General features: G+C 42.6%; 1 protein-coding gene across 1 annotated transcript in view; it reads right to left on the reverse strand.

The window, feature by feature from the left end:
- The window catches only part of JARID2 (jumonji and AT-rich interaction domain containing 2), a 1,781,868-nt gene that overhangs the window by 587,663 nt on the left and 1,167,498 nt on the right, over positions 1-26,707 (reverse strand). The window contains exon 11 of the mRNA XM_044065716.1: positions 15,995-16,109. Coding sequence (XP_043921651.1) covers positions 15,995-16,109 — 115 coding nt within the window. The remainder of the gene's footprint in view (positions 1-15,994; positions 16,110-26,707) is intronic.

A 26,707-nucleotide genomic window follows, 5' to 3' on the forward strand; every position in this document is an offset into this window, starting at 1 on the left:
CCCATAGTTATGTGGCTTTCGACACCCCTTTAGTTTGAATAAAACTATGCCTATTATTTTGCTGTGCCTCTGTCAAGCAGTGACACTGAAGTAATCCCTGGGGTATATCTGCGATCTCCCATCCATTGGTCAAGATTCCTCTTGAACAAGGCCAGCGAGGTGCTCTGCCTCACATCCATAACAGCTTTGGAGAGAGGCGTTGCTTGCTTGACTAAGGAATCTTCCATGCAGCTAGGTTTAAGGTCTTCAGCTGGCTGTGTAGTGTTCTGATTGTTGCGCCGAGTCAGCAGATGTGGGATTTGAGGCAAAATCCAGGGTGGTCCTTGTGCTAAGTTCTTTAAGATTGGGTACCAGTGCTGACATGGCCAGTCTAGTGCAATCAGGATCATCTTTGGCTCTTCTTGCCTGGCTTTTATGAGTACCTTTGGCAGGAGAGGTAGTGGTGGGAAAGCATATACTTGTAGGTTTTTCCAGATGAATGAGAGGGCATCCACTTTCCATGCTTGTGGATGGTAACTCCTTGTGCAGAATTTCTGTAGCTGACAGTTCATTGGGGATGCAAACAGATCTATGTCCATGCTCTACCATTTCTGTGTTATCATTCTGAATATTTGTGGATTCAATTCCCATTCATGGGGATCCATGATGTTTCTGCTTAAGTCATCTGCCAGTGTGTTTTTCTCTCCTGGCAGGAATTGTGCTTGCAGACGAACTTGATAGTTTAGAGCTGTGTTCCACAAGGTCATGGCATGTCTGCAGAGGGGGTAGAAGTGAGTGCCCCCTTGCTTATGTACCACATAACTGTGGTGTTGTCTGTCTTTAGTAGTAGTTGTCCTGGATGCAGCAGGTCCTTGAAAGCTATAAGGGCATTTTGTACAGCTAGCATCTCTTTAATTCTGCGGGCCACTTGCCCTGAATACATTTGCCTGCCATGTGTGCGCCCCAGGCATAATATGATTCATCTGTTGTCAGTGTTTGCCTGGCTGTGGGTTGAGTAAAAGGCTGTCCCTTGTTGAGGTGACAAGCTTGAGCCCACCATCGAAACTCCTGTTGAAGGCAAGGAATTAGTGGTATAACTGTTTCCACACTTTGACAGTGTTGAGACCATACATTCTTTAGGTACCATTGTAGTTTCCTAATATGCAGTCTGGCATATGGAATTAGTAGTATGCAAGACACCATGTAACCCAAGGCCTGCAGAATTTTTCTTGCAGGGAGTTGGGTCTTTGTTGCCATCAATTGAAAGTATTGAGTCAGTTGTCCTTGCTTGTCTGGCATGAGATAAGCCATCTGGGCCGTTGTGTTCAAGCTGGCACCCAGGAATATTATCTCTTGTGAGGGCACTAGTTTTGATTTCTTTTCGTTTACTGTGTACCCCAGGCAACTTAAAAACGTTTTTACAAATGCCAGATGCTTTAGAAGGATGTCCTTGCTCTCTGCTTGAATCAGGCAGTCGTTCAGGTACGGATAAATTTGAATTCCTTTCTGTCTGCAAAATGCAATTACTGTTGCCAGGCACTTTGTGAAGACCCTGAGCGCAGTACATAAGCCAAAGGGCAGTGCAGAGAACTGACAGTGCATTGAACCAGCTATGAATCTGAGGTATCTTCTGCAGTTTTGTCTGATATGGACATGCAGGTATGCCTCCTTGAGGTCCAAGGTCACGAGCCAAGCTTTCTTGCCCAGCATGGGAAGAAGCTGCTGTAGTGTCAACATTTTGAATTTCGGAACATCTAGGTAAGTGTTTAGAGAAGAAAGATCCAGAATGGGCCTCCAGGCTTTGTCCTTTCTGGGAACCAGAAAGAGTCTTGAGTAAAATCCTTATCCTTGCTCCTGTGGTGGTACCTTTTGAATAGCACTCGTATTCATGAGTGCTGTAATCTGATTTTGAGCCTCTGCCCATTGATTTGGAGGCAGATTTGGCATTCCTTTTAACCTTGACAGTGTGTGAAAGTGGAACCTGTAACCTTGAGATACAATGTTGAGAACCTATTTGTCTTTGGTGATCATATGCCAGTTGTGATAGAAAAGTGCCAGTTTTCCTCCCAAGGGGGCTGCCAAGAGAGATCTGTTTGGCAGCTGTAGTGGGAAGTCATTGGGGCTGCTTTTTATATGGTTGGGACCTGTCTTCCCCTTCTTTCTGGCTGGATGCAACCCATTGTCAAGGTCTGTAAGGACCTTTTGGTTGACCTCTACCTCTTGGACGTCTGTATCTGCCCCTTTGAGGTCTAACTGGAAAGGACCAATTCTTAGTTGGTCAATTTCTGCTAAATCGAAGAGGATGAACCTGTAAGAAATCCTTCACCGTTTGCATAGATTTTGCCTTATCCTCCATTTTCTTTAATACCTCTTCTGCCTTAACTCCAAATAACACATCCTGCTGCAAAGGTGCATCCAATAATTTTGCTTTAACATGATCTGGTAACGTATGTTCTTTTAACCAAGCATGTCTTCTAATGACAGAGCCTGTAACTGCTGCTCTACAGGAGGCCTCTAAAGAATCAAAACCACATTGCAAAGTATGTTTTCCCACTTGTTCAGCTGATTGCAATAAATCCTGCATTTCTTCAAAATTAGGAGGATCTGAATCTGGAAGCATTTTTTGTTTCAACTGAGACATCAAAAATTGCTGATATTTTAGCATGTGAAACTGGCAATTTAAGGCTCTCATTGCTAAAGTTGCAGACGTATATACTTTCTTTCCCCATCTGTCTAATGCTCTGGAATCTCTGTCAGAGGGAACTGGATTCTTGGCTGATGAGGCCTTAACCCCTTTGGGTCCCTGAGAAATAGTTTCAAGGTCAGCAACAGGGCTTTTATACAGACATTTGTGTGAGTCAGGGACTCTAGTATCTGTCAGGTTTAACTGGGGCTGGAGGTAAGGAATCAGGATTTAAGCTGGATTCAGTTTACACATCATCCACAATATCTAACACTGGCTGAATAGCAAGGGGTCTATGTTGAGGTAATAAAAGGAAGTCTCTGAGCCTTTTCTTGGATTCTGAGCAAACTTGGCCTTCCCAAAGGAAATGCTCCCTCATGGTATGTAAGGTTTCCCCAAAGGAGTAGTCCTCAGGCGGAGAGGCTGATGGAATAGACTCCTCAGCATCAGAATCCTCATGAGGGGGTAAAGAATATCCTAGGCCTGAGGATGAATCTGAAGAGATGGACACCTGGTCGGATTAGTCATAGTCTGCATCCTGTCTAGGCCTTTTATCAGGATGGGGATGGGACCCCCCTGATAAGAGTGATTAGGTCTTCGGCCATTTTCAGCATTTGTTTCTTAGGCATGGAGGTCTGTCCTGGAGAATGCTGTATTTGTTTCTTTGTTTTTAAAGAGGCTTAGACTTAGCAGAGGGCTTAATGCTTAACTGAGTAGGTCTGAAAACACCCTCTGAAGCTGCGGGTAGCTCAGCTACTCCTGATCCCTCTGAAGGGTTATTTTCGGTAGGCTTAATAACTTGTGCGTCTGAAGGCCCAGCCATCTCCACGTGGGAGTCAGAGGCGGCCTGTGGTTCTACAGAAGCAGTCATCAGGGGCTGCGAAGGTGCCTTGCTGAAAACCAGAGAACCGGCGACTGGCCTAGAAGAGGCTTAGTCGTCAGTTTTGTGCCTCTGATGCCTATCCTTGTCTTAGCGCTTTTTATGTATTCCGGTCGTCTGAAGTTCCGACGGCATGGTATAATTGAATTTTCTACCAAAATAATGTCAGGCAAAATCAGAGAGACGTTTAATTTTGCACTTGTTAAACCTAGCACAAAACCGACAACCAGTGACGTCGTAGTCTGGGCCTAGGCATGGGATACAATAAGAATGGAAATCCTTATAGGGTATTTACTTCCCACAAGAAATAGTTATTAACTTTTACTGACGTCGGTCTGAGGCAAGAAAAAGTTTCCCCAATGGGGTACTTAGCTTTGCAGAAGACTTCGGTGCTGGATTTGGAATGAAAATCTCAGGAGACGGCCGACCGGCACTTGCGAACTGCTTTTGCTTCGGGCACCGCGCGGCAAGAAAGACTGAAGAAAATGGCGTCGGCTGCATCTTATATACCCCTGTCGCACTGACGTCAGGGAGGAGGTGACAGCAACCGACGTCGGATCAAGACTTTGGAACTCAGGCCAACTGGGGAACTGCCTGACTGCAGGATAACCCAAGTGTAATGACTGCAGCAGTGTAACACGATGAACATCCACATCGCCACAACAGTGCACACCTCATCACTAAGGGATTTTCATCCAAGAAAAAGGAGGTCATTGTCCTACTGTACTCATACCTCATTAGACCCATTATAAAATACAATGCCCCACTTGGTATGTACCTCTCAAGACATCTTGGAAAGGCCGCAGAAATACCTCACTAAAAGAATCACAGGCCTAAAGCAGATGCCCTATGCTGACCGCCTTAAAAAACTCCAACTATACTCACATATAGTCTACTCCAAGGCGATCTCTGCTTAACATACAAGGCCATGTCAAACCCAGAGCTGTTGGACATGCTACACTTAAAGAAATCCCAATCCTTCAGAGCCACACGCTCCAGGGATCTAAACCTTGTCATCACAATTAGCAAAACATGCTGGAGGGATAGGTTCCTGACCCAGAGACTCCCCAGACTATGGAACAGACTGCCCATACATGTCAAGCAGAGCACCTCTTTGGCCCTCTTCAAAAGGAACCTTGATGATTGGATGGGAGAAAGGAAATTCACCCCAGGGATCATGTCAGTCGCCCTGCTAGACAGGGGTCCAGGGAAGTAAATAGTGTGGGAAGAAATAGCCAGGGAATTGTTATGGCTAGGCTTGTATAGGCCCTAAAGGCCCTAGGGCCGCTAGCCTAGTACCAACCTATGAACCTGGACACATGAATGAGGAGGGAGAAAGTACAGTTGTGTACACTTACCATAAATGTAGATGTTCAAGTGTATTAACTGTTGCAGTCATCACCTGTAGGTTATCCCTGCTGTGGTAGCCCTCGGCCGGCCCAAATACCAGAGTCAATGTTTTTCTGCATTGGCTGCTATCGCCTGCTGCCTAACATCAGGTTGTCAGTGCTATAAAGGAAAGGAGCCGACACCATTACATCAGTTTTTCTTGCCCTAACCAGTCAGAGGCCCAAGTAAATATGGTAAAGTGGTCCTGGTGGCTAAAAGCCACAGTTAGCAACTTTAGTCTCTCTAAAGAAAGAAGATATAAGGGGGAAGAAGGGTGGGAAACCAGGACTGCAACAGTGAATACACTCGAACATCTACATTTATGGTAAGTGTACACAACTGTACTATGTTCTACATGTTTCACTGTTGCAGTCATCACCTGTGGGAATCCCTAAGTAAGAGTAAGAGACTTAGGAATGGGTCAGCATGCCCTGCAGAACTGCAGAGGCAAACCCTGCCCTAGCCTTAGAAAATAGAGGTAAGGTGGTAATGCGTGGTAAAGGTATGGACAGAAGTCCAGGTGGCAGCTTCGAGGATGTCCCTGGTGGGAACTCCTCTGAGCTGTCTGTACATGTCTAGTAAGTGCAAAAGACTTTCCCCTTGTTTTGAGGGTTAGGAAAGACGGTGGGTAGCTGTATGGCCTGGTTGAGAGTTACATTAGATACCACCTTGGGCATAAAGGAGGGATTAGTCCTCAGGGAGACCCTGTCTGCATGGAAGATGATGAAGGGTTCAATGGCCATCAGTGCCTGAAGTTCTGAAACCCAAGCAGCAGGTTCGAAGGGTGGTAAAGTTCGTTTTTCCAAAACATAATTCAGGTCCCAGGCTGGAGTGGGTGGCCTTCTGGGAGGTCTGACATTAGAAGCCCCTCTGAGGAATTGTTTAATCAAAGGATGGGAGAACAGGGGCTGTTCTGTATCAAAATGAGCTGAAATGGCTGAGGCATAGATTTTAATAGAGGAGAAGGAGAGTCCACTGTTAAGTAGCTCTGCTTAGTAGTCTAGGATAAGAGGGATGGAAGGTTGTGAGGTATTGCCCCCTCTGGACTGGCTCCAGGAGCAGAATCTTTTCCATTTTCCTGCGTAAGATTTTCTGGTGCTGGGTTTTCTGGCCTCTGTGATAATGTCTAGGACCTGTATGCTTAACAAGGGACCCTTGTTTGCCTTTAGAGTATTAGCCATGCTGATAGTTTGAGTGTCTGCAAGGCTGGGTGCAGCATTTCCCCTCCACTTGAGTTAAGAGGTCTGAGATGAGGGGAGGCTGTAAGGTCAGGCTGCGCAGTAAGAGGTACCAATGTTGTCTGGGCCAATCTGGAGAAATAAGGATGGCCTTTGGTCTCTCCTCCCTTATTTTGATCAGTACACATTGAGAATAAAAGATGCAGAGTAGGGAATGCGTACACAAAGAGGGTGCTCCAGGGGAAGGTCAAGGCATTCACCTTCCACGCTAGGTGGTGATACTCCCTTGTACAGAATTTTTCAGCTGATGGTTGAGATGCAAAGCAGAGAGATCCACCTCCAGAGTTCCCAATGCCAGAGTGATCTGTAAAAAGATTTTTCTGTGGAGCTGCCATTCATGGGGGTCCAGTAAACCTCTGCTTAAGTGGTCTACCAGGGTGTTGTTGATCCCTGGTAGGTATTGGGCTATTAGGTGTAGTCCCATGGAAGTGGCTGTCAGCCAGAGGTTCATGGCTAGCCTGCACAGGTGGTAAGACGAGGTCCCTCCCTGCTTATGTACCACATTACTGTGGTGTTGTCAGTTTTGATAAGAACCACCCCTGGCTTGAGATGGGGTTTGAAGGATGTCAGAGCCTTTTGTACTGCCATAATTTCCTTCTGGTTGATGTGTAAGGGAAGGTGCTGGGCCCCTGCCTTCTAGGTGAGCGCCCCAAGCTATGTCTGAGGCATCAGTGGTAATGGTCTGCCTGGTTGGGAGAAGGGTGAGGGAAAGACCCTTGTTCTGGGCAAAGGCCCATGCCCACCAGAGAAACTCGCCCCTTATACAGGGGATCAGAAGGAGACAGGCCTCTAGAGGTTGAGAGTGCTGACACCAAAGGTTCTTTAGGTACCACTGAAGTTCTCATGTGAAGCCTGGCCAGAGCAATTAGAAGGATGCAAGATGCCATGTACCCCAAGGCTTGCAGAACTTCTTCAGTGAGGTGACCTCTGGAAGCCAGCTAGGTAAAATAGAGAGGCAGGAAGTTCTGCTTTTCTGAGGATAGGAAGGACATTTGGGATACTGTGTCGAGCAGTGCTCCCAAGAAAAAGATCTTCCTAGAGAGCGTTTGCCTTGATTTCTTCTTGTTGATGGTGTACCCCAAGGATGTTAGGTGGGTTTTGACAGAGGAGGCCCTTGAGGAGCTTTTCTCTGCAATCTGCCTGAATGAGGCAGTCATCCAGATAAAGGGTACATTTGTATACTTTTCTGTCTGTAAAAGGCTATGGCCAGGGCTAAGCATTTGGTGAATACCCTGGGAACAGTAGATAGGCCAAAGGGTAGCACAGAGAACTTAAAGTGTTGTGAGCCTGCTCTGAAGCAAAGGAATTTCCTGCAGGATTCCCTTATGGGGATGTGGAGGTAGGCATATTTTAGATCTAGGGTAACTAAACAGGCATTTTTTTTGTCAGCACAGGCAGCAGCAGTAGCATTGTCGCCTCACAGCAAGAGGTCCTCACGTTCGATTCTCGGCTGGAGTGCCTTCTGTGTGGAGTCTGCATGTCCTCCCCACGGTTGAGTGGCGTTTGAAAGACATGCATGAATGGGCGTCGGGCTGGCACCTCGGCACCATAAAAATCGACTGCCAATCATTAGCGGACCGGAGTTCCGCTGTGGCGACCCCTAACCAGGAAAAGCCGAAAGAAAACCATAGGCAGCAGTTGCTGCAAAGTTAGCATTTTGAATTTGGAGACCACCAGGAAGGTGGTCAGAATGGATAGATCCAGGATGGGGTGCCAAGTGCCTCTTTTTCTGGGAACAAGGAATAGTCTGGAATAAAAGCCTTTGCCTGTGTTCTACTGCCCCCTGGGATATGAGAGTTTGGACTTGTTTCAATGCCTCTGCCCGCTGATTTGGAGGCAAGTCTGGGCACCCTCTTGGAATTGGGAGTTCGCTGAAGGAGAACTTGTATCCCTGAAAAATTATCTAAGACCCATTGGTCCTTTGTTACAGAAAGCCAATTTTCTTTGCAGAGGGAGAGCATTCCTCCTAGTTTTTGGTGAGTGAAAAGAGGGTGGGGGGGGGGGAGCCCAAGAGTTTTTGCCATTGTGGGATGACTTAGAACTCCCTGCCTTTGGAGTGGAAGTGGTCCACTGTTAGGTCCTATGCTGTCCTTGGGATAGGAGTCTGGGTGGTCTGTCCCTGCGGGGCTTACCTTGGCCCTGTCTGCTAGGTGCAGGAAAGGGACAGTGTTTTTAGAAAAAAATCCTGCCGAACCTAGGAGGTTGTACCTGAAGGAAATATTTTACTGTTTGCATAGATTTTGCTTTGTCTTCCAACTTTTTAAGCACCTCTTCTGCTTTTACTTCAAACAAGCAGTCCTTATCCAAGGGTGCATCAAGTAATTTAGATTTGACAAGTTCAGGGAGAGGTTGTTCCTTCAACCATGCATGTCTCCCAATGACAGATTCTGACACTGCTGCCCTGCTTGATGCTTCTAGGGTGTCATATCCACAGTGTAATGAGTGTTTAGCCACTTGACAAGTAGAGTGCAGTAAATCTGCTAACTTTTTCGAATGGGCACAGTCAGGAAAGGTTGAAATCTTTTGTTTTAATAATTCCAAAGTGTGTTGCTGATATTTTAACACGTGGAACTGACATTTGAGAGCTGTGAGAGCCAAGATTGCAGAGGTGTATAAGTTTTTACCCCATCTGTCCAGAGCTCTGGAGTCCTTGTCAGAAGGAATAGAATTCTTTCCAGAACTAGCCTTAGCTCCTTTTGGTCCCTGTGTAATGAGATCCGGGTCTGCAGCAGGATTTCTTTACAGGTATTTGTGAGAATCAGATACTCTGTAATACCGGTCAGGTTTTATGGGAGCAGGTGGGAGGGCGTCAGGAGTTAAACTGAATTCATGGAAGACATCATCAACCAACTCTAAGACTGGAAGGATGGCCAAGGGTCTGTGCTGGGGCAGGTCTAGAAACTCTTAGTGTTTTCTTAGACTGAGGGAAGTCCTGGAATTCCTAGTGGAAATGTTCCCGGAGGGTGTGAAGGGTCTCCCCAAAGGAAAGATCTTCTGGTGGGGAGGCAGAAGGAATGGATTCCTCTGCATCTGAATCCTCATAAAAAGTCAGAGGTGGTTGTTTCTCTTCAAAATCTGAATAATCAGACACCTCAGAATCCTGTTCGGTCAGTATTTCAGGAGAAAGGTCTCCTTTCCTTTTAGAAGGTGTGGCCTGACTACCCCTGACAAGGGTGATATCCTTCACCATTTTAAGCACTTGAGTTGGGGTGGTGGAGCAGGAGTAAAATGGTGGCTAGAAGTAGTTTTCCTAGGAGTGGCCTTGCCTCTAGACCCAAGAGTATCCATCGGTCTGAGAGAAATGGTAGTCGGTGGAGAAGATGTCAGTTTTTGTCTAGATTTGGTAGTGCGAAAAACCTCCTCGGAAGGCAGTGCCTGCATTGTCGCTCTGGACCCAACCAAAGCAGAGGCAACCAAAGGCTCGGAATACGAATATTTCTGCGGCATACCAGACTCCGAATGGGTCTCAGTAGAGGCCTGCGAAGGTATCGAATCAGGCATCAGGGGCTGCGAAGGCACCTCATTGAATTCCGCAGAACTGATAACCTGCTCAGCAGTAGAGTCGTCGGAAAGCTTAGCCTTGTGTGGTCTGTCTCTATCTTTATCCTTACGTTTTTTCGGAATGTCTACAGATTTTTGGCTGACAGACTACAGATTGTTGGCTGACAGACACCATTTCAGAATGCGAAGACGGAAGACGAAAATACCTGGCTACAATAAGAGCTCTACGACAAATGGTTCTCGCGTTAAAGGGCACAGAACCGGCAATGGGGGGACATCGTTGTCTGGGCCTAAACAAGTGACGCAGTCTGAATGGAAGTCTTGGTGTGGTATTTGCTTTCCACATGCGCGACAACTGTTAACTTTTTCGGACATCGGTTAGTGCAAGAAAAAAAGATCCCCAAAGGGGTACTTAGCTTTAGATGTTTTCAGCTCTAATTCAAACTCTGGTAGCGACCGACCGGCACACTTGCGAACTGTTTCTGCTACGGGCTCCACGGCAAGAAAGACGGATGTAATGGCATCGGCTGCCTTCCTTTATAGCACTGACGACCTGACGTCAGGCAGCAAGCGACAGCAGCCGACAAAGATAAACATTGACTTTGGTATTCGGGCTGACTGAGGGCTACCACAGCAGGGATAACCCACAGCTGATGACTGCAACAGTGAAACACAAAGAGCATCCAGTGCTTCCTGGGCTGGGCAGTGCTACTGACAGCATCCTCTACTGCTCTCTGGATAACCTTGGGGAGAAAGAGGATTAGAGGGCATGCACACAGAGATGAATTCATGTGAAAGAGAAAGTATCCATTGTTCAAGCTTCTTTGTGAAGTGCTCCTGATACAGAACCTCCAGAACTTTTTTTTTTTTTTTTGTGACTGGAAAGGGAAACTGGTCTGCTGTTGGGCAAGCCCATCTGTGATCAGTCTGAAGACACCTCTGTGTAACATCCATTCATGGGAAACTGCAGCTAACCTACTCTGTATGTCAGTTACAATGGAATGCAGACTGCACTTATGGTCACTGGAACTGCAGTTATCTTCCAGTCAGTCAAGTCCAGCCAGCACAAGGGATAGAAGCTAGTTCCCCTGTTAATTTTTACTTATTTTACATTTGTTGACTGGGAGAGTCCAACTGGATACAAGTCCATTTTCAGTGGAGGCCCAGGGAGAAAAGCTCCAATAGAAAAATTATTTTTTTTTTGTTGTTTACAAACAAAACATATGTAGAGGAATACACTGACATACAATACATTTTATAAGATAACATACATAGTAATTACTACTCTATGGTATTTACTTTTGAAGATATTACAAAACACAACATTCCTGGGATAGATTGCTATCAGCACTAGAGGGTCAGGATGTGCAATTAGTGTTGCAGTTTTAAGTAGGTAATTTGTTCTGAATTGCTTAGTTTGTCAGTCTTAAGCAAAGTTAGGCAATACATCAGAATTCTTGGAGGTTTAGGTTTTTTTTTTAAGTAATTAATAGAAATGAATTGAAGTACTGGCCAGGGGTGATGCAGGAGCATAGTCGGTTACTCATTACATGAATTTTGACTAGTTTCTTGAACTGAGTTGGGGATTTGTTGTCAGTTATATGGGCAGGAAGGGAGTTCCAGATTTTTGAAATGTAGTGGCTGTAGACTGAATTGCCAGCTTTATTGTTATATTTGGTAACCTTGAGGAGGTTTTAGGTGCTAGATCTTAAGGTTCTGGTAGTGGTATAGGGTTGAAGACGTTGCTGTTGAGCTGCGGTGTTTGTCAGAGTAATGAATTATTTTGTGGGCTAGTGATAGTTGATTGAGTTGTACTAGGAGTTCCATCCAGTTGAGTTTTTTGAGGCAGTCACAGTGATGTGTTCTAATGGGTGAGGCTGTAGTAAATCTGGGTATCTTATAACAACTGTCAAGTTTGTTTAGGTTAGTTTTGCGGAGACTGGTAAGCACAGAGGAGGCATACAGTAAGGTGGTTATTAGGTGTGTCCTGGCTATTGTAATTTTGGAGTGGTCGGAAAGAAATTTCTTATTGCGATAAGAGTAGACCAAGTTTTTTATGAACTTTTTTTTATGGTTAAGGATATATGTAGGTCAAATCTCAGGCGATTGAAAATTTCGACCACTAGCAGCCTAGTGTGATTGGTAGGGGTGATTGTGGTATTGTTATTAGAGGAGATTGTAAAACTATCGGAGGGAGGTATGGATCTATGGGAGCTAAAGAGGAGTAGTTTAGTTTTTCCTGGGTTAAGAATTAGGCTTTGTTTGGTGAGCCAAGTTTCAGCTAGGGAACAGCATTCTTGTGTTTGGGAGTGAAGGAGGTCGAATGTGTTGGTTGCACACATTAAGGTGGTATCATCTGCATATTGCACTATTGAGGCTTTGGAAATATTGGATGGGAGCCGAAGAGGGTAAAGGACAGTGGTCCCAGGATGGAGCCTTGGGGTACCCCTAGGGAGAAAGGGAGGGTTTTACCATATTACAGCTTGTTGCCTTTCCTCTAGGTAGCTTTTAAACCAAGAGATGTCAGGGATGGTAAGGTTTAGAGTGGATAGTGACTGAAGGAGTTTTGCACGGTTGACCACATCAAACGCTTTGGATAAGTCTAAGAATGAGGCAGATAACCAGGAGTCCATTATTTCTGTGTTTATTGACGATGTTAGTAAATGCTGTAAGTGCGGTGGTGGTGGTATTGTGGAAGGGTCTAAAACCATGTTGCTGTGTTGTTAGTAGTTTATTTTCTAGGAGGTACTGCATTAGTTGCTTGTATATTACTCTAAGAGTTTAGATAATGGGGGTATGGCTATAGGGCGGTAGTTACAGAGTTCAAGAGAGCTGCCCCCTTTGTGCAGTGGGATAATACGAGATATTTTCCAAAGCTGGGGTACTTTACACTCTGAGATGGATCTGTTTATTAAGATGGAGACAGGATAGGCTATGGCTTCAGCGGCTAGTTGTAGGTAATCAGCGGGTAATTTACCAGCTGCTAGGGTAGTTGGTTTGAGTTTTAGAAGTAGTTTTTCAATGGTTTTGGTAGATACTGGGTGGAAGCTGAAGTTGGGGCAGTTGTTTGTTGTGACTGGTGAGGGGGGTGTATTCGTAGGGATGGGGTTGTTGGGATATGGCTGGTTGTTTGCAAGGGCTTGGACAGTTTACGTAAAGATTTGTTAAATTGTGTGGGGATATTGTCTTGGTAATTTACTGTTTTAGGGGTGGGGGTTGATGTTTTTCCTGGTTGTAGAATAGAGTTAATTGCTGCCCAGAATTTTTTGGGGGTTATGTTTTATCCTGTAGCATTTGGTAGTAGGAAATCTTATCTGTTTTGATAAGTTTTTTGGCTTTGTTGCATAGTTCTAGGTATATTTATCTGATTGGGATTTGGTGTTATGGAAGTTAGTCCAGGCTTTGTTTTTGTTTGTGAGGAAGGTTTTTGTATCTGGGGTTAGCCAGGGGGCATATTTAGTTTTAATTCTTGTTGTTCTGGGGGGGAGGGGGTATGATGGTTAAGGATATTTGTGAAGAGGTTGTATTGAAGTATAAAACTGCTTCATCAAGAGGTAGTTTTTTTTAGGGGAGTCCAGTTACACCTTTTTATGTCATTTTTAAAGTTGGACAGGCGGAAATGTTTTTTATTTCTAATTTGGCACATGAATACTTGGGTCAGTTATGGAGTTTTAGATCGGAGTAGAAATGTGGCTTGGTGGTCACTGAGGGCATGTGGTAGACACCCACCTAGGGATATCTGTGAAGGATGGGATACAAGTATCCAGTCTAGTATGGATTGACATTTGGTTCTCTTGTCTGTTCTTGTGGGGGAAGTGATGAGTTGGGTTAGGCCATGTAGATTAATATGGGAGTGTGGGTTTTGAACGGAGCAGTTATGACAGTCAATATTAAGGTCACCTAATAAGATATTTTCTTGGAGAAGGGAGTTAAATAACCATTCTAGAAGATTTTCTGTAATGGAAATATTGTTGCCCGGAGGGATGTAGCATCTTATGATGTTGATGCGTTTATTTGCATTAAGTTTCAGTTTAGTGAAGGTGAGTTCAATGTTTTCAAGGTCAGGGGTTATTGTCAAGTTTCTCAAGGATGAGGTGACATTATTGCTACACCCCCACCGTTTTGTCCTATGCTGTCACTACGAATTATATTGCAGCTTCGTGCAGTAATTTCACGGTCATGGTTTCCTGATTTAAGCCAAGTCTCAGTTAGTATGACTATATCTGGTTGATAAAAAGGACAATAATGCATGAATGTAGTGGACTTTGTTTAGGATACTTCTAACATTTAGATTTATAATTAGGAGAGAGTTTTTGTCTCGGTGGAGTAAGGTATTATTCAAGTCATGGTTTGGGGTTTCTGTATTTAGTGGGTCAGGGTTTCGGTGCACATCATCACAACATATGACTTTTGATCTTAGGTAAAAATAAAGTTTGAGTAGTTTATGGAGGGTTTTATAGTACTTTATAGTAGTTTGGGACTGCGTGTGTTGGGTGCATTCTGTGTGTGATGTGGTGGATAAGGGAAGTTTGGTAGAGGTATAGAACTAGTTGAGTGAAAGGGTTGGTGTTTATATTGTTAGGGGAAGGAGGTTTTACTTGGTATAAGGGTGTAACTAAGTTGTTTTTGATAGTTGGTGATAGAGGTTAACAATGGTAGGATAGATATACATAAGAAAAATAGTAAGAGGTGTGAAAATGAGGGTTTAGGTAGTGTAGTCATGATTTGGTTTAGTTTGGTTAGTGTGAGGCTTCCTAGGGAAAGGGTAGGTGTGATTGTTGAAGATTGGCTTGGAGTGTGTATCTAGGGTAATTTGTTGGTGAGATGCGACAGGTTGGGATGGTGTGATGGAGGTGGGTGTGGTGTATAGGTATAAAAGTAACTGATGTGGGGGTGGGTGGGAATGGGGGTAGGGTAGATGAATGGAGTGGGTTCTGCACTGGTTGGAGGAGTCCTACAAAAAACAATCAGGATTAGCTCACTCAGTCTAGCAGGCAGGTGGTATCACCTATTCTGTTTAACAGATAATGTTGCCACATTGATCTTTTTATTGTTTCCTTTATTTATTTCTTTTTTTACAATTGTACATATGAACGTTAGGAACAGAAAAGTTTGTATGGGTGTGGGCAGGGTAGGAACTGGTAGCGCTTGAGGATGTGTGGAAAGACAGGATGTTTAAACTTTAGGAATAGCCAATTTGGAGGTTGGATTGTTGGGTTTTGCTGCCATCTAGTTTCTAAGGTGGGGGACGGCTTGCTTGGTTAAATAAAATCTGGAGGGGGATAAATGCGCAGGTAATGTGACCGGTCCATGCGGTCTTTGCTAGCCAGTAGTACACTTTATATAGATACCATGAAGCAGTAAAAATAGGTAAGTAATGAGTATGTTAAACCTACACTTCACACTGTCTTTAGAGCAAAGTATCCTTGTAGAATGGAGGAAGGGTTTGTGGTAGTCAGTTCATGAGATGTGGAAGGCTTTGGGTTCAGCTTAGCGGGAAGGCGGCTTTTTCTTTACAGTGGACTTGCTAGCTGTAAGAGAGGGAAAAATCAGCAGTTAGGATATGGCTACACTAACAGCTTGGTGGGATGATCGAGTGTGGTAGGCCTGTTTAAGATCGGGCAACACTATTACCAATAAAAGAACTGTTATTTGCTGATCTACCATATTACAGGGAATAGAGTTATGCCAATCACAGGGGCTTCTGAGATAGAAGTCCCAGTAGTAAGGACAACTGCAATAACCCTCTAGATGAATATCATCAACTGATATGCTGAATACATAGCTTTTACACCTGACTTTGGAGGTCTTCTGCAGTAGGTAACTTGGTAAAAATCCTAAGAAGTGAAAATGTTTCTCTGGAGGACTGCAGTCAGAGGAAGACAAAAATGGAAGGGCTCTAACAAACTGAAGCACCAAAGTCAGCGAATCACAGTCCAAACAATATTGATGAGACCTAATATAAACTGGCCACAGCAGAAATGTATGCATGGAGAAACACTTTAAAAAAGCAATAAGTTCTGACAGAGTTTTCCAGTAGGTTGGCAACATAAGAAAATGCAATTAGCAATCTATTTTTATAAGGTTTCTTAGCCAAAGCCAGCCCTCCTTACCTAGGGCTAAGACCACAAAAATGTATGTTTTCTTGGACTTGTACAACCTCTTCATGTAAAACCCATGCTAGACATGCATCTGCTACAATGGGCATACCATAACATGAAAATTTAACTACTTACTGCAGTGGGATCAAATACTGTTTAATGCTTCAGAAAATCAGTAACATTGACAGCCAAAATAAGGTGAACACATTCAGAACACACTTACCAAATGCAATCAGCACCAGTGTGTAAGTAGTCAATGTATGGAAGGTGATTCTGGTCTCTAGACCAACATGAGGTAGAAAAAACCATGCCAATATTTAACCAAGGAATAGTCACTCCTAAAAAAAAAAAAAAAAAAAAAAAAAAAAGTAAAAGATTTGTATTTTGCATTTTAAGTCACATATAATGCAGACAACATAGCAAGTACAATGCACGTCAAATAATTGAAGCTTTTATGATGCAATCTGTTTTAACCTAACCAAAACTTTTTACAGATTTTCAAAAACAAGCAGTAAATAGTTTGCTCCCCTAACATAGTCATATCATTCAATAAAAAGTAATTTAATAGAAAAGGCATGATGACTTTACTAAAGATGACTTACCTACAGAAATTGGCTACTATCTTCTATGGAATGAGTAAATGACACATTCATGAAAAACACAGCAATCATTAAGCTAAGTGGAAAAGGTTGCATCAGTGGCTAGGACAAGAGACATGAACATATAGAAGCAAGCATCAACCTTAACTTGCCATCCAGCTCTTCCCCCTCACTGCCAGTTTCAGCAGCATTAAGTCCTTCAACTCATCCTTTGTAGGGATACAGTACAGAAATTGGGTGACAAGAAAGAACAAGATGATACAATCAAGGTAGAATGAATTCTAGAGAAGCAGACAGATGACAGAAAGCAGGGTGTTACTAAGTACAATCCTACCTCTGAGGAGGACCTTGCAAACTGCTACTGCTAAAGTAGGACAGAATGTCTAACAGCTGAATGAAGCCAATCTTAAAGGTAGTGGTATGAAGTAAACAAACAGCATGGACTATAGGATATCTTGTAGAGGTTCATCAGGATACAACACTCAGTTTCTAGCATTATATGAAAGTACAGACAAAACCATACCACTGCATGAAGAACCAGCTGCAGAAGAGATGCTTGTCCTTTGCAAGGAAAGAGCTGAAGGCTTGCACATTGGGACAGGTGCTCCACGTGCAATTCCCACCGAAACAGGAAACTCAATGAAGGCATCTGCCTGCAAGGGGAGTCCCTTTCAGAAGCAGGTAGCAAAGCTCTCTGTCTGCCTTACTGCATGCCTTCCTCCTGGACTGTTTTGGCAATAAATGGAAGACAGTAGTGCTTGAGTAAAAAAATGGATAACTCACTGGTTGGGGAGCAAAGAAGGAGAAGAAAAACATCTACTGTCTACAGAAAGGTGTCAGTAGCTCTCAGGTACTGATTACTTCTATTGAAGGGCTCCCAAATTTCTGAGAGCAGGGAGATGAGACAGTCCAAAGATTTGTTTCAGCTAAAATCTATGACTAACAGGCTCAGGGGACCTAGGCACAATACACTCAATGATTAACCAACTTACGAACAACGGCAGACGTAAGGAAAGGGTCTACCCTTATTTAGAGGTAATACAAAACACTTCAATATAGCTTTCAAACTTCTGATCTGTTTATAAAATGATGGTCTCATCTTCATTAGTGCCTGTTACTACTTTTTCTAAAGTAGATAACTTTCATTCTTTTGTTATGCCTGAATACTAGTCAAACTCATCTCCCCTCACCCTAAACTCCTCACCGTTGTATCTGTCAAAGTGGCAAATTTGAGCGGTTTGCGACTAGGATTGCTAGATCACAGCAGGACACAAAGTTCATGTGCTGAGAATACTGTTCTGTGTGATTATCCCCGTTTGTCTTTTAAGTAGTCATTGAAGAGCAAGAAATGGTAATTAAACCTGACTAAAAGAAAGCAGGATATACGTGAAAACACATGTAAAGCCAAGCAATGCATTGGTGGATACATAGAGGTAGACTAAAAAAAAAAATCAATATGCCGGACCCCACGTGGGCAGACTCTGGAATTACTTTTAAAAATATATATAAAAAAAAGTCTACAGATCCCAAAAGTGGTGTTAACATCTAGGAAACATCAAGACTTCATGAAATAAATATGTTTTTTTTTCAGTCTGTGGTTATGGTTCTCCTTTAAAGCAGTCAGCTCCTGAGCTAGCCTGATCCTCACTCTCCTTACAAGAAAGGGCCAAGGGTTTAATAGCAACAGTTAGACCACTTATTAAAATGGCATCACTCATGGCAGCTTCATCTTTTAGCCACTGTCCAACCCTGGTAACTTTATTGGGCATATCCAGGGAAGTAGGCAGTATGCCTTGCAATACAAACTCCTCTTGATGGCTGTAGGGATAACAACCGAACCTCATCAACTCCCATTCATTAGGTAATGTATGGCCAGAACTAGTTAGAATCTGTCAGATGAGTCAGCAATCACAGGACTGGGGGTGGAAAGGCCCACAAAGAAAAAAAAATTAACATGAGTTCTCAGAATAGGTTTAGCAGCCTGACAAGTTCATAGCTGGGCACAAACTGTACAGCTGGATTAAAGATTTAGATCAGCCTGGCTCTGCCTGTACTGACAGCGTAAGCATAATATGACAGCATGTGTAATAAATCCATCTGTGTATATAGTTACAGTGAAAGATGACGTATGAAATAAGGAAATAGGCATAAAACATTTTAGTGTGTGGCCAGTCAAAAACAGTTCTCTTAATGCCGGTTACATGAATCCCTCTATTATGCAACAGAAAGATTCAGCTCCTGGTCATGTCCAGCAGTGCACTTACAAAGCATAACTAAACCAGATAAAGCTCATACTTAAAGAGCTAGATACAAACAGTAAAGCTGATTTAATGAAAATACAGAATAAAACACAGCTGTGCAAGCAACGCAACAGATTTTTTAAATATAAGGATTACTGCTGTAGTACAATTTCACAACAGCTAGGAATAAGCTGTAGGTGAATATCCACTAATTTGGAGAAACTTTCAGAGTTTCAGACATTTTCAGAGCAGGGTTGACCTCTGGTGGGGATGGCATCAACGAAATGTTAGTTAGAAAAGGAACAGCAGTCTTACTTTTTTGCATGTGTGTGAAAAGGTGACACCAAGTGCGCCTGCCTATATGGATTTTAGAACATCCCCAAGACAGTCCAGTAATAAAAAAAGCTACCTCCAGTCTCCAAAAAGTTTGGGGAGGAAAGGAAAACAAAATAAGAGCCTCTGAATCAAGGGGCTCATGGGAGTTGCCTTACACTGTAGCGGTATTGCACATACACCAACACCTGCAATATTGGTGCATTACTCGCGCAACAGTACACTAATCATAACAATCACTGCTGCAGTACAATTCACAAGCTTTATGTTCTTGTGCAGTACCTTGCTTTGCTTTAACATTCATTAGCTATAGACAACATTTTTGCTGTGTCTATACATTCTGTGCTGCATTTACTGTGCTGTCCTTGACTAAAAGTCCTTAAACATGGCTGAAAATGGTCTTTAAACCAGTTCTCGCCATTTCATACATGTTAAAAAAACCCAAACAATACTAATGCTGTATAATCTGACCACATGGTCTACAGTGGTGAAGGCCAGCATGCTCCTGTAAACCCAAGTTAGAATGAAGGCTTATTAACTTACAACATTTAGAGAAAGTGCAGGTGAAGAAATGCCAGCTCAGATGTTTGGGCTGAGACATTCATAAAACAGGCAGCTGTGATATCTGTTGTTCTAGTGGAGTGAGTTTTGACAAGTCTTGGTACATTTTTCCCAATGCAAAATGAAAAGACAAGATCAGAGAGCCATTTAGAGAGAGTTTTCTGAATACTGGTCTGCCTTATTTTTCTAGCTTAAAGGAAACAAAACTGTTCGGCCTGAAATCTTTGACTTTCTAAGTGCAATACCCTTGGCTATCTCTGCACATCTATCAGATGCAAAACCTTTCCTGTTTTTTTGGGTTTAGGGGAAAAAAAAGGATGATGAACAGTTTAATTCTAGGCCAGAAAGAGGGGCTAGAACTTAACACACTACATCCACATGAAAGACAGCACCAAAGCTCTTTACACATTGGGATATGGTGTCCAGACATTTTTTGCCGAGGTTACTGCGACTAGAAATAGCATTTTCTAGGACAGGAATTTTAAGGCAATCACACTGCCTTGTTTGAATTAAGCCAGTTACTTTTTAATTCAAAGTTGAGGTCATAAAGGCAGGATGGTCTACTTGGGGGGGGGGGGTATTGAATTAAGAACTTCTTTTTAAAAACTAACTTCAGGAAAGGATGCCAGGGGGGGTCCAGGGACAAGCTAAGATAACCAAGAGGTGTACTCTGACCGAAGTACAAAATTCCTTTTGTCAACCCAGGAGTCTGGTAATTCAAAACATGCTGCACTAATTCAGGCTGACTGCACCCCAGCAAGAAAAATGTTCCTCACCTGGCATAGATGTGCCACAGATGAAAATAACTCGCTGTGGGATCAACATCCAAGTCTTCAGTCTGAAAACCGGAGGATTTCAATATGTTGGTTATAGCTTATATCACTGGAACAACATAGGCATGCTTTTAATTTATTTATTATCATGCTTCTTGGGCATTAAGTCCATATCACTGGTATATTTTTTACCAAAACAGGGCCTAGCTTTACTAGTTCTCAAACTGGACAGTAACTCAACACTCAGTAACATCATCCTGTGCATAGCTCCTGGCAGTGAATGCTTTCATTAAACTACGGGTCTGCTGTATGAATTCAGTGTCATGCACACTCAATCTGGAAGCTCTATGATGATAATACATTAAAAGTGTGCCTATATTACTCCAGTGATATAAGACAACACAGGGACATTACTGAAAAACATTGGAACATTATGACAACAGACGATGACACCAAAGAGATAGTAGACACTAAACCGAAGTTTGTGTATAAGAACATGAAATCTTTGAGAAGACGTCTGTGCTATCCTAAGAATAAGATGCCTGATCATGACATTAAATGTACTACTGCATGCAGGTATTGCCATGCGTGCAAGTATAATGATAGTAGCAATGTGTTTAAACATCTGATCAGGACAAAGTTTATAGATTCAATGTTTAAGCGACGTGTAGTACTGCTCATGTGGTCTATTTAGCTTACTGCCCTGTATGTTTAAAATTCTATATTGGCAAAACTGATAGAGCCCTTAGGGACAGGATTAAGGAATACTACTATAATACTGGTAAGGATTAGCATGGTGAGTGCATTACCCAAGCACATTTTAGACACAGACAGTACACATTTCTTCAGGTTTATGGTGGCAGGACATATTTTTGAGAACATCAGAAAGGCTGATATCAGAAACCTAACTGAGCAGTTAGAAGTGAAATGGATAGTCAGACTACATGGAGATTATGGGAATGGCCTCAGTGACAGAGTACATATCAGACCAAAACTTAAAGCTAGACCATTGAATAAGAAATGAATTTTTTTGTATTTTTTACTGTTTTTTTACAGTGTTTAATAGTTTTGAACATATACTATTAATAGTTTTTTAAAAACTTGTTGTTAGATATACAACATAGATATATGACATTTAGATAAATGTATTATATTAGTGTCTAAGAATGAATGAATTGTAGTCCTGTGATAATTTGAAGTATTTAATGAGCTGTTTCTGTGTTTGTAATATACATCTGATGAAGTAGCTTTGCTACAAAAGTGCTCATGTTTTTACCTTGGTAATAAAAATAGATTTATACTGGAGTTTGCCTGTCCTTGGGTCTTTTTGTCTATTTTTCTTGGTGTACATTTTTATTCTTATTGGACCCAAGTTCTGGTACAGGTTGGTGGTTGCTGGGTCTTACTGTTTTGCTCAAGTTGAATATTCTACTTGCCTGACTAGAGAGATGGCTGAGGAGCTGAGTGAAATCGTTGAATTGGACTATACACCTAAGAACACTATCTGACTTGAGAAACAAAACCCAGAAGTTTTTGGGTATCCTGGATGGACTTGAAAATCCTTTAACAGCACTGAGGTTGGTAATGACAGTTCTAACATTGCAACTGACATGGTTTGCTTAAAGACTAAGACTCGTGCCACAGAAAATAATTTGTTCAAACTAGAGAGGCAGCAGTATCAGAATTATCATTTTGAAGTCTGTTTAAAAGAAAATATTGTTCCTCGTGGACTAATGCCTACACAAGGTAATACTATACCAGAACTACTGGCTGAATGGAAAATGACAAATCTTGAATGCAGTTTTAAATATATGCAACTTATTAAATATGCCAAACGTGAAACAGAACTTTTATCAGCCAATATTAAAGAACAATATAAAGATTTGCTTGATAACTTTGACAATGTTGGTTGAAAAGTACATCACAGATGTATACGAATGTAAACTGTAAAATTAAGATCAAAAAGTTAACCAGATATCGCACTGATTTTCAAGTAGCTAATGTGTTTACTTGGCTTCACACAGCTGCATAAAATTCAACCACTGTCAATCCCAATCAAGAGCTTATTTCTGTTACCAAGGAGATGGAACCAGACAGGCCCACTGACTAACGATCGTAGCAATGGACTGAAAGCACAATCAACCAATCCCGTTGTAGCAGCGACGTCTGCTAGAGAATTAGGTGCTAGAAAGACTTTCCAGACAACAGCTCAAGTGCATCATCCAAGCGAGTATGGAAGAGCGGCAAAATATGGCAAGGAAGTTTGTGTCAACGTAATAGAACACAATCAATTTCTCCTTTTTCTCAGCAGAAATTAGTGTTCCCACTCCCGATAAAGGGTTCTACAACACAAGAACTGAGATCCCACTCACGCAGCAGAACATGTATGAAAAGGAAACCCGAACGGGAAGCCCTAGGTACACCAACGATCAAGAAGTTCTGGGACAAGAAACAGAGAAATTGATATGGAACTTCTCTTCATATATTCTATTTGATGCTATGATTTCGGTTTTAATGAAGGGATTGTCATTTATCCCTACACAGAAACAATACTTTGCTGAGGTAATTTTAGATTTTAAAATGTTTACTAGGAACATACTTTTAAAACTGAACTTCAAAAGTGATGTAGCTTACGACGACACTTGTAATTTTAAGAAACCAAGCACGTTTATGCCCAATTCAAATTAATTGATCACTGCATTTGAAAAGCTATGTTTGGATGATTTTTATAAAATGTATGCCTCCAATGGTAGAAATAAAACATGTGGAAAGAAATATAATTCAACTAAACTTGAGTACAAAACTCTGAGAGACTTGCAGGACAACAGCAAGTTAATTATTAGACCAGCTGATAAGGGAGGCCCTATACTGCTATTTGACTATGATAGATATAGTAATGACATGGTGGCTATGTTGTCTGACACTCATTTTTATGCCAAGATATCATGAAAAAATGTTGATTCTATGATTATTACAGTGAGCAATGTCATTAGAACCCTATTAAAAGAAGGTCTGATTGATGCATGTTTAACTACTTAATGGTCCATGATGCTTTGGTACCTGTCATTCAGGGCCTTCCCAAATTACACTAAGATCCGGTTCACCCCCCCCCCCACTACATCCTATCATAGTGGGGTGAAACTGGTGTACAGAGCCTGCATCCATTTATATAGAAAACACAGCTTAGACCTGCTTTGAATGCTTGTACGCATATTCTCATTCCCTCCAGGAGAGCTATTCTGAGTGTGTACCTTTAACTCCCAGTGGGCGTGGCTTCAGCATTTAAAAAATTAAGTTATCACCTTACATTTTTAACAAATACCCACTGACAGAGGTCATATCAATACAGTTTTGTTTGTCATCATGTATGCTTCAAGATAACATTTTCTGATACCTTGTATGCAACATGGCTTTGGAATTATTAATGCAAATATGAACAGGCAATATTTGACGCCTAGAGGCACAGTAGGCGGTAACTGCAGAAACGCCTGTAGACGTTACTCGGCTGTAATGAGATACCCAACATTTTTAGGTGATTTATTCATATTCATGGAAACGCATACGAGAAATAATTTGTACTTGGTGACACTTTTTACAGTCATTCCCAATAGTGAAGGACTTATTTGTGTAAACCAATTTTTGGAAAGATACACTGATTTTTACTGATAGAAAAATTGAATTGATCTGTGTTTTATTGGATTGTGTGTTGAATAACTATTTTTGTGTTTGGTGACTGATTTTACTGGCAAAAAAATAAGTTATGTACTCGCCATAACGTCCCATGTTTGTAGTCCATCTCGCCCTTCATTCTTACACGTGGGTTCGGAGCTGATCCTCAGCTCCGACTCGGCCTATTTACAAGCTCAAAGTCTTCTAGTTGGCTCATAATTAGTAGGTATCCCATGGTGCACCAGTACCATCCCCAGATCTTGTTTGCTGCTAAGAGAAATAACAACAAACCATACAGAAACCACCATATAATAAAAGGTCTCCAGTGAATAATAATATTTTTCTGTCTCCAGATACTTCCAGGATGGGAGTAGGAGGGTGGGTTCGTAAGAATGAAAGGCGAGATAGACTACAAACATGGAACGTTATGGTGAGTACATAACTTCTTTATGTTCTGTAGTCCTATCTCGCCTTCATTCTTACACATGGGACAGCGTCCCTAGCACCTTTTTCTTGGGTGGCTCAAGGAAAAATACTCCTGAATACCGTGGAACCAAAGGATGCTCTACCCCTGGAGGTTAAATCCAATTTGTAATGAGTAATAAATGTGTGAGGGGTAGTCCAAGTTGCTGCTGCACAAATATTATCAAGTGGGACCCTGGCTTGAAAGGCTGTAGAGGTAGACTGAGATCTCATAGAATGAGCCTTAATTTTGAAAGGTAAAGGCTTACCATCAGAAGCGTAAATGTAAGTTACACACAGCTAGAGATCCAATTTGAGGGGGTCACTTTGGAAACTGGTAGACCTAATCTGGAGCCGGAGAAGGAAATAAATAATTGGTCCGACTTCCTGAATTCCTTAGTCCGGTGCAAATAAAAACGTAATTGTCTATGAGCATCCAATTGATGAAACCTGTATTCTGCTGCTTTGGAATGATTAGGGAAGAACACAGGAAGTTCCCTGGATTGGTTCAAAGGGCTACGGGAACAGACCTTGGGGACAAAGGATGGATTAGTACGAAGAGATACTCTGTCTTTGTGAAATATCAGATAAGGGGGTTTGACAGACAATGCTTTTAACTCTGACACTCGTCTAGCAGATGTGATTGCCACCAGAAAAAAAGTTTTCCAAGACAAATTTCAAAGGCAATGAATGAGAAGGCTCAAAGGGTGGAGACGTTAATTTGGATAGCACAAAATTCAAGTCCCATGAAGCAACCGGTTCCTGAAATGGGGGGGGGGGGGTCTTAAAGTGGCACCCTTGAGGAAGGTTTTGCACAACCTATGTGACATCAGATTAGAATCTTGCAGGCCTAGATGAAAATTAGAAATCACTGCCAATTGAACCCTGATTGTGGCAGTCGCAGATCCCTGGTGGAAAAGTTCAGACAAAAATTGCAAAACCACCGGAATGGAAGCGGTATAAGGGTCAACATTCCTTTTCTCAGCCCAGATAGAGAACCTCCTTCATTTACTGGAATATAATTTACTAGTGGAGGGTTTGAGAGAGGACATAAGGATATGAGTCATGAAGGTTGAGAAGATGTCGAGCCTGACTAGGGATGGAACTGGAGCAGCCAAGCTGTCATATTGAGGGTGTGTAAGGTAGGGTGAAGTGAACCTGACATGTGCGTCAAGAAATCTGGCACTGGGTCCAGAATCCATGGATCGTCTAGGAGATGAGGCCCGAGAAAGGGGAACCAAACCTGTCAAGGCCAGTAAGGAGCAATGAGGATCAGTTTGCTTCCCAGCTGTTTCACTTTCTGAATCACCTTGGATATGAGAGGAAAGGGAGGGAAAGCATAAAGGAGACCCAGAGGCCAATCGTGAACAAGTGCATCTTGGTGACTCCCTCTGAGGGGGGATGAGGGAGAAATAGCTGCTGCATTTGGCATTGATTGGGCTGGCAAAAAAATCACAGCAAGGCTGTCCCCATCTGCGGAAAATCTGCTCCACTATTTCCTGTTTCAGAGACCACTCGTAAGGCATCAAAATTGCCCGGCTGAGTTTGTCGGCTATCATGTTGGTTGTCCCCAGGATGTGCATTGCCACCAGAAAGAGCTGGGAAGATATTGCCCATTTTCAAACTCGAATGGCCTCTCGACAGAGTGGGTATGATCTGGTTCTGGCTTGTTTGTTGATATACCATACTACAGACATGTTGTCTGACTGTACTGCAATCGTCCCAAGAAGAAGTAGGTTGTGAAGTGCTTTCAATGCCAGGAGCACTGCGCTCATCTCTAGAACATTGATATGCAGGTGAGCCTCGTGATCTTGCCATGTGCCTTGGACACTCCTGCCTACATAACGCCACCACCCTATCTGTGATGTATCCGTGGTCACACTGGCGACGGGTTGGCGAGGGACAAATGGAGTGCACATGGTTAACTGGTTGGGTTGAGTCCACCAAATGAGGTCCTTCTTGCAAGTCTGTCAGCAATATGTGATGAGTTAAGGGTAGTTTGTTGAAAGGACCACTGGGACGACAGGAGCCACTGAAGAATTTGCATGTGTAGTCTGGCTAGCGGCACTAGTAGTATGGTAAAAGCCATGGTACCTAGAAGCTTCAGAACAGTCTTGGCCTTGACTTTTCGGAGGGGGAGAAGATGGTGAATTTGAAGAACCAGATTCGGTGCCCTTACTACTGGAAGATGAGCCAAAATGGCTACTGTGTCTATTTCTGCGTCTATAAAAATCACAAATTGAGAGGGAAATAAGGCAGATTTTTCCCAATTGATAGTAATCCCCAACTCGGCACAAAG

The sequence above is a fragment of the Protopterus annectens genome, chromosome 3.part0 (genome assembly GCF_019279795.1).
Source record: "Protopterus annectens isolate FY-2018-M chromosome 3.part0, PAN1.0, whole genome shotgun sequence".
Lineage (NCBI taxonomy): Eukaryota > Metazoa > Chordata > Ceratodontiformes > Protopteridae > Protopterus > Protopterus annectens.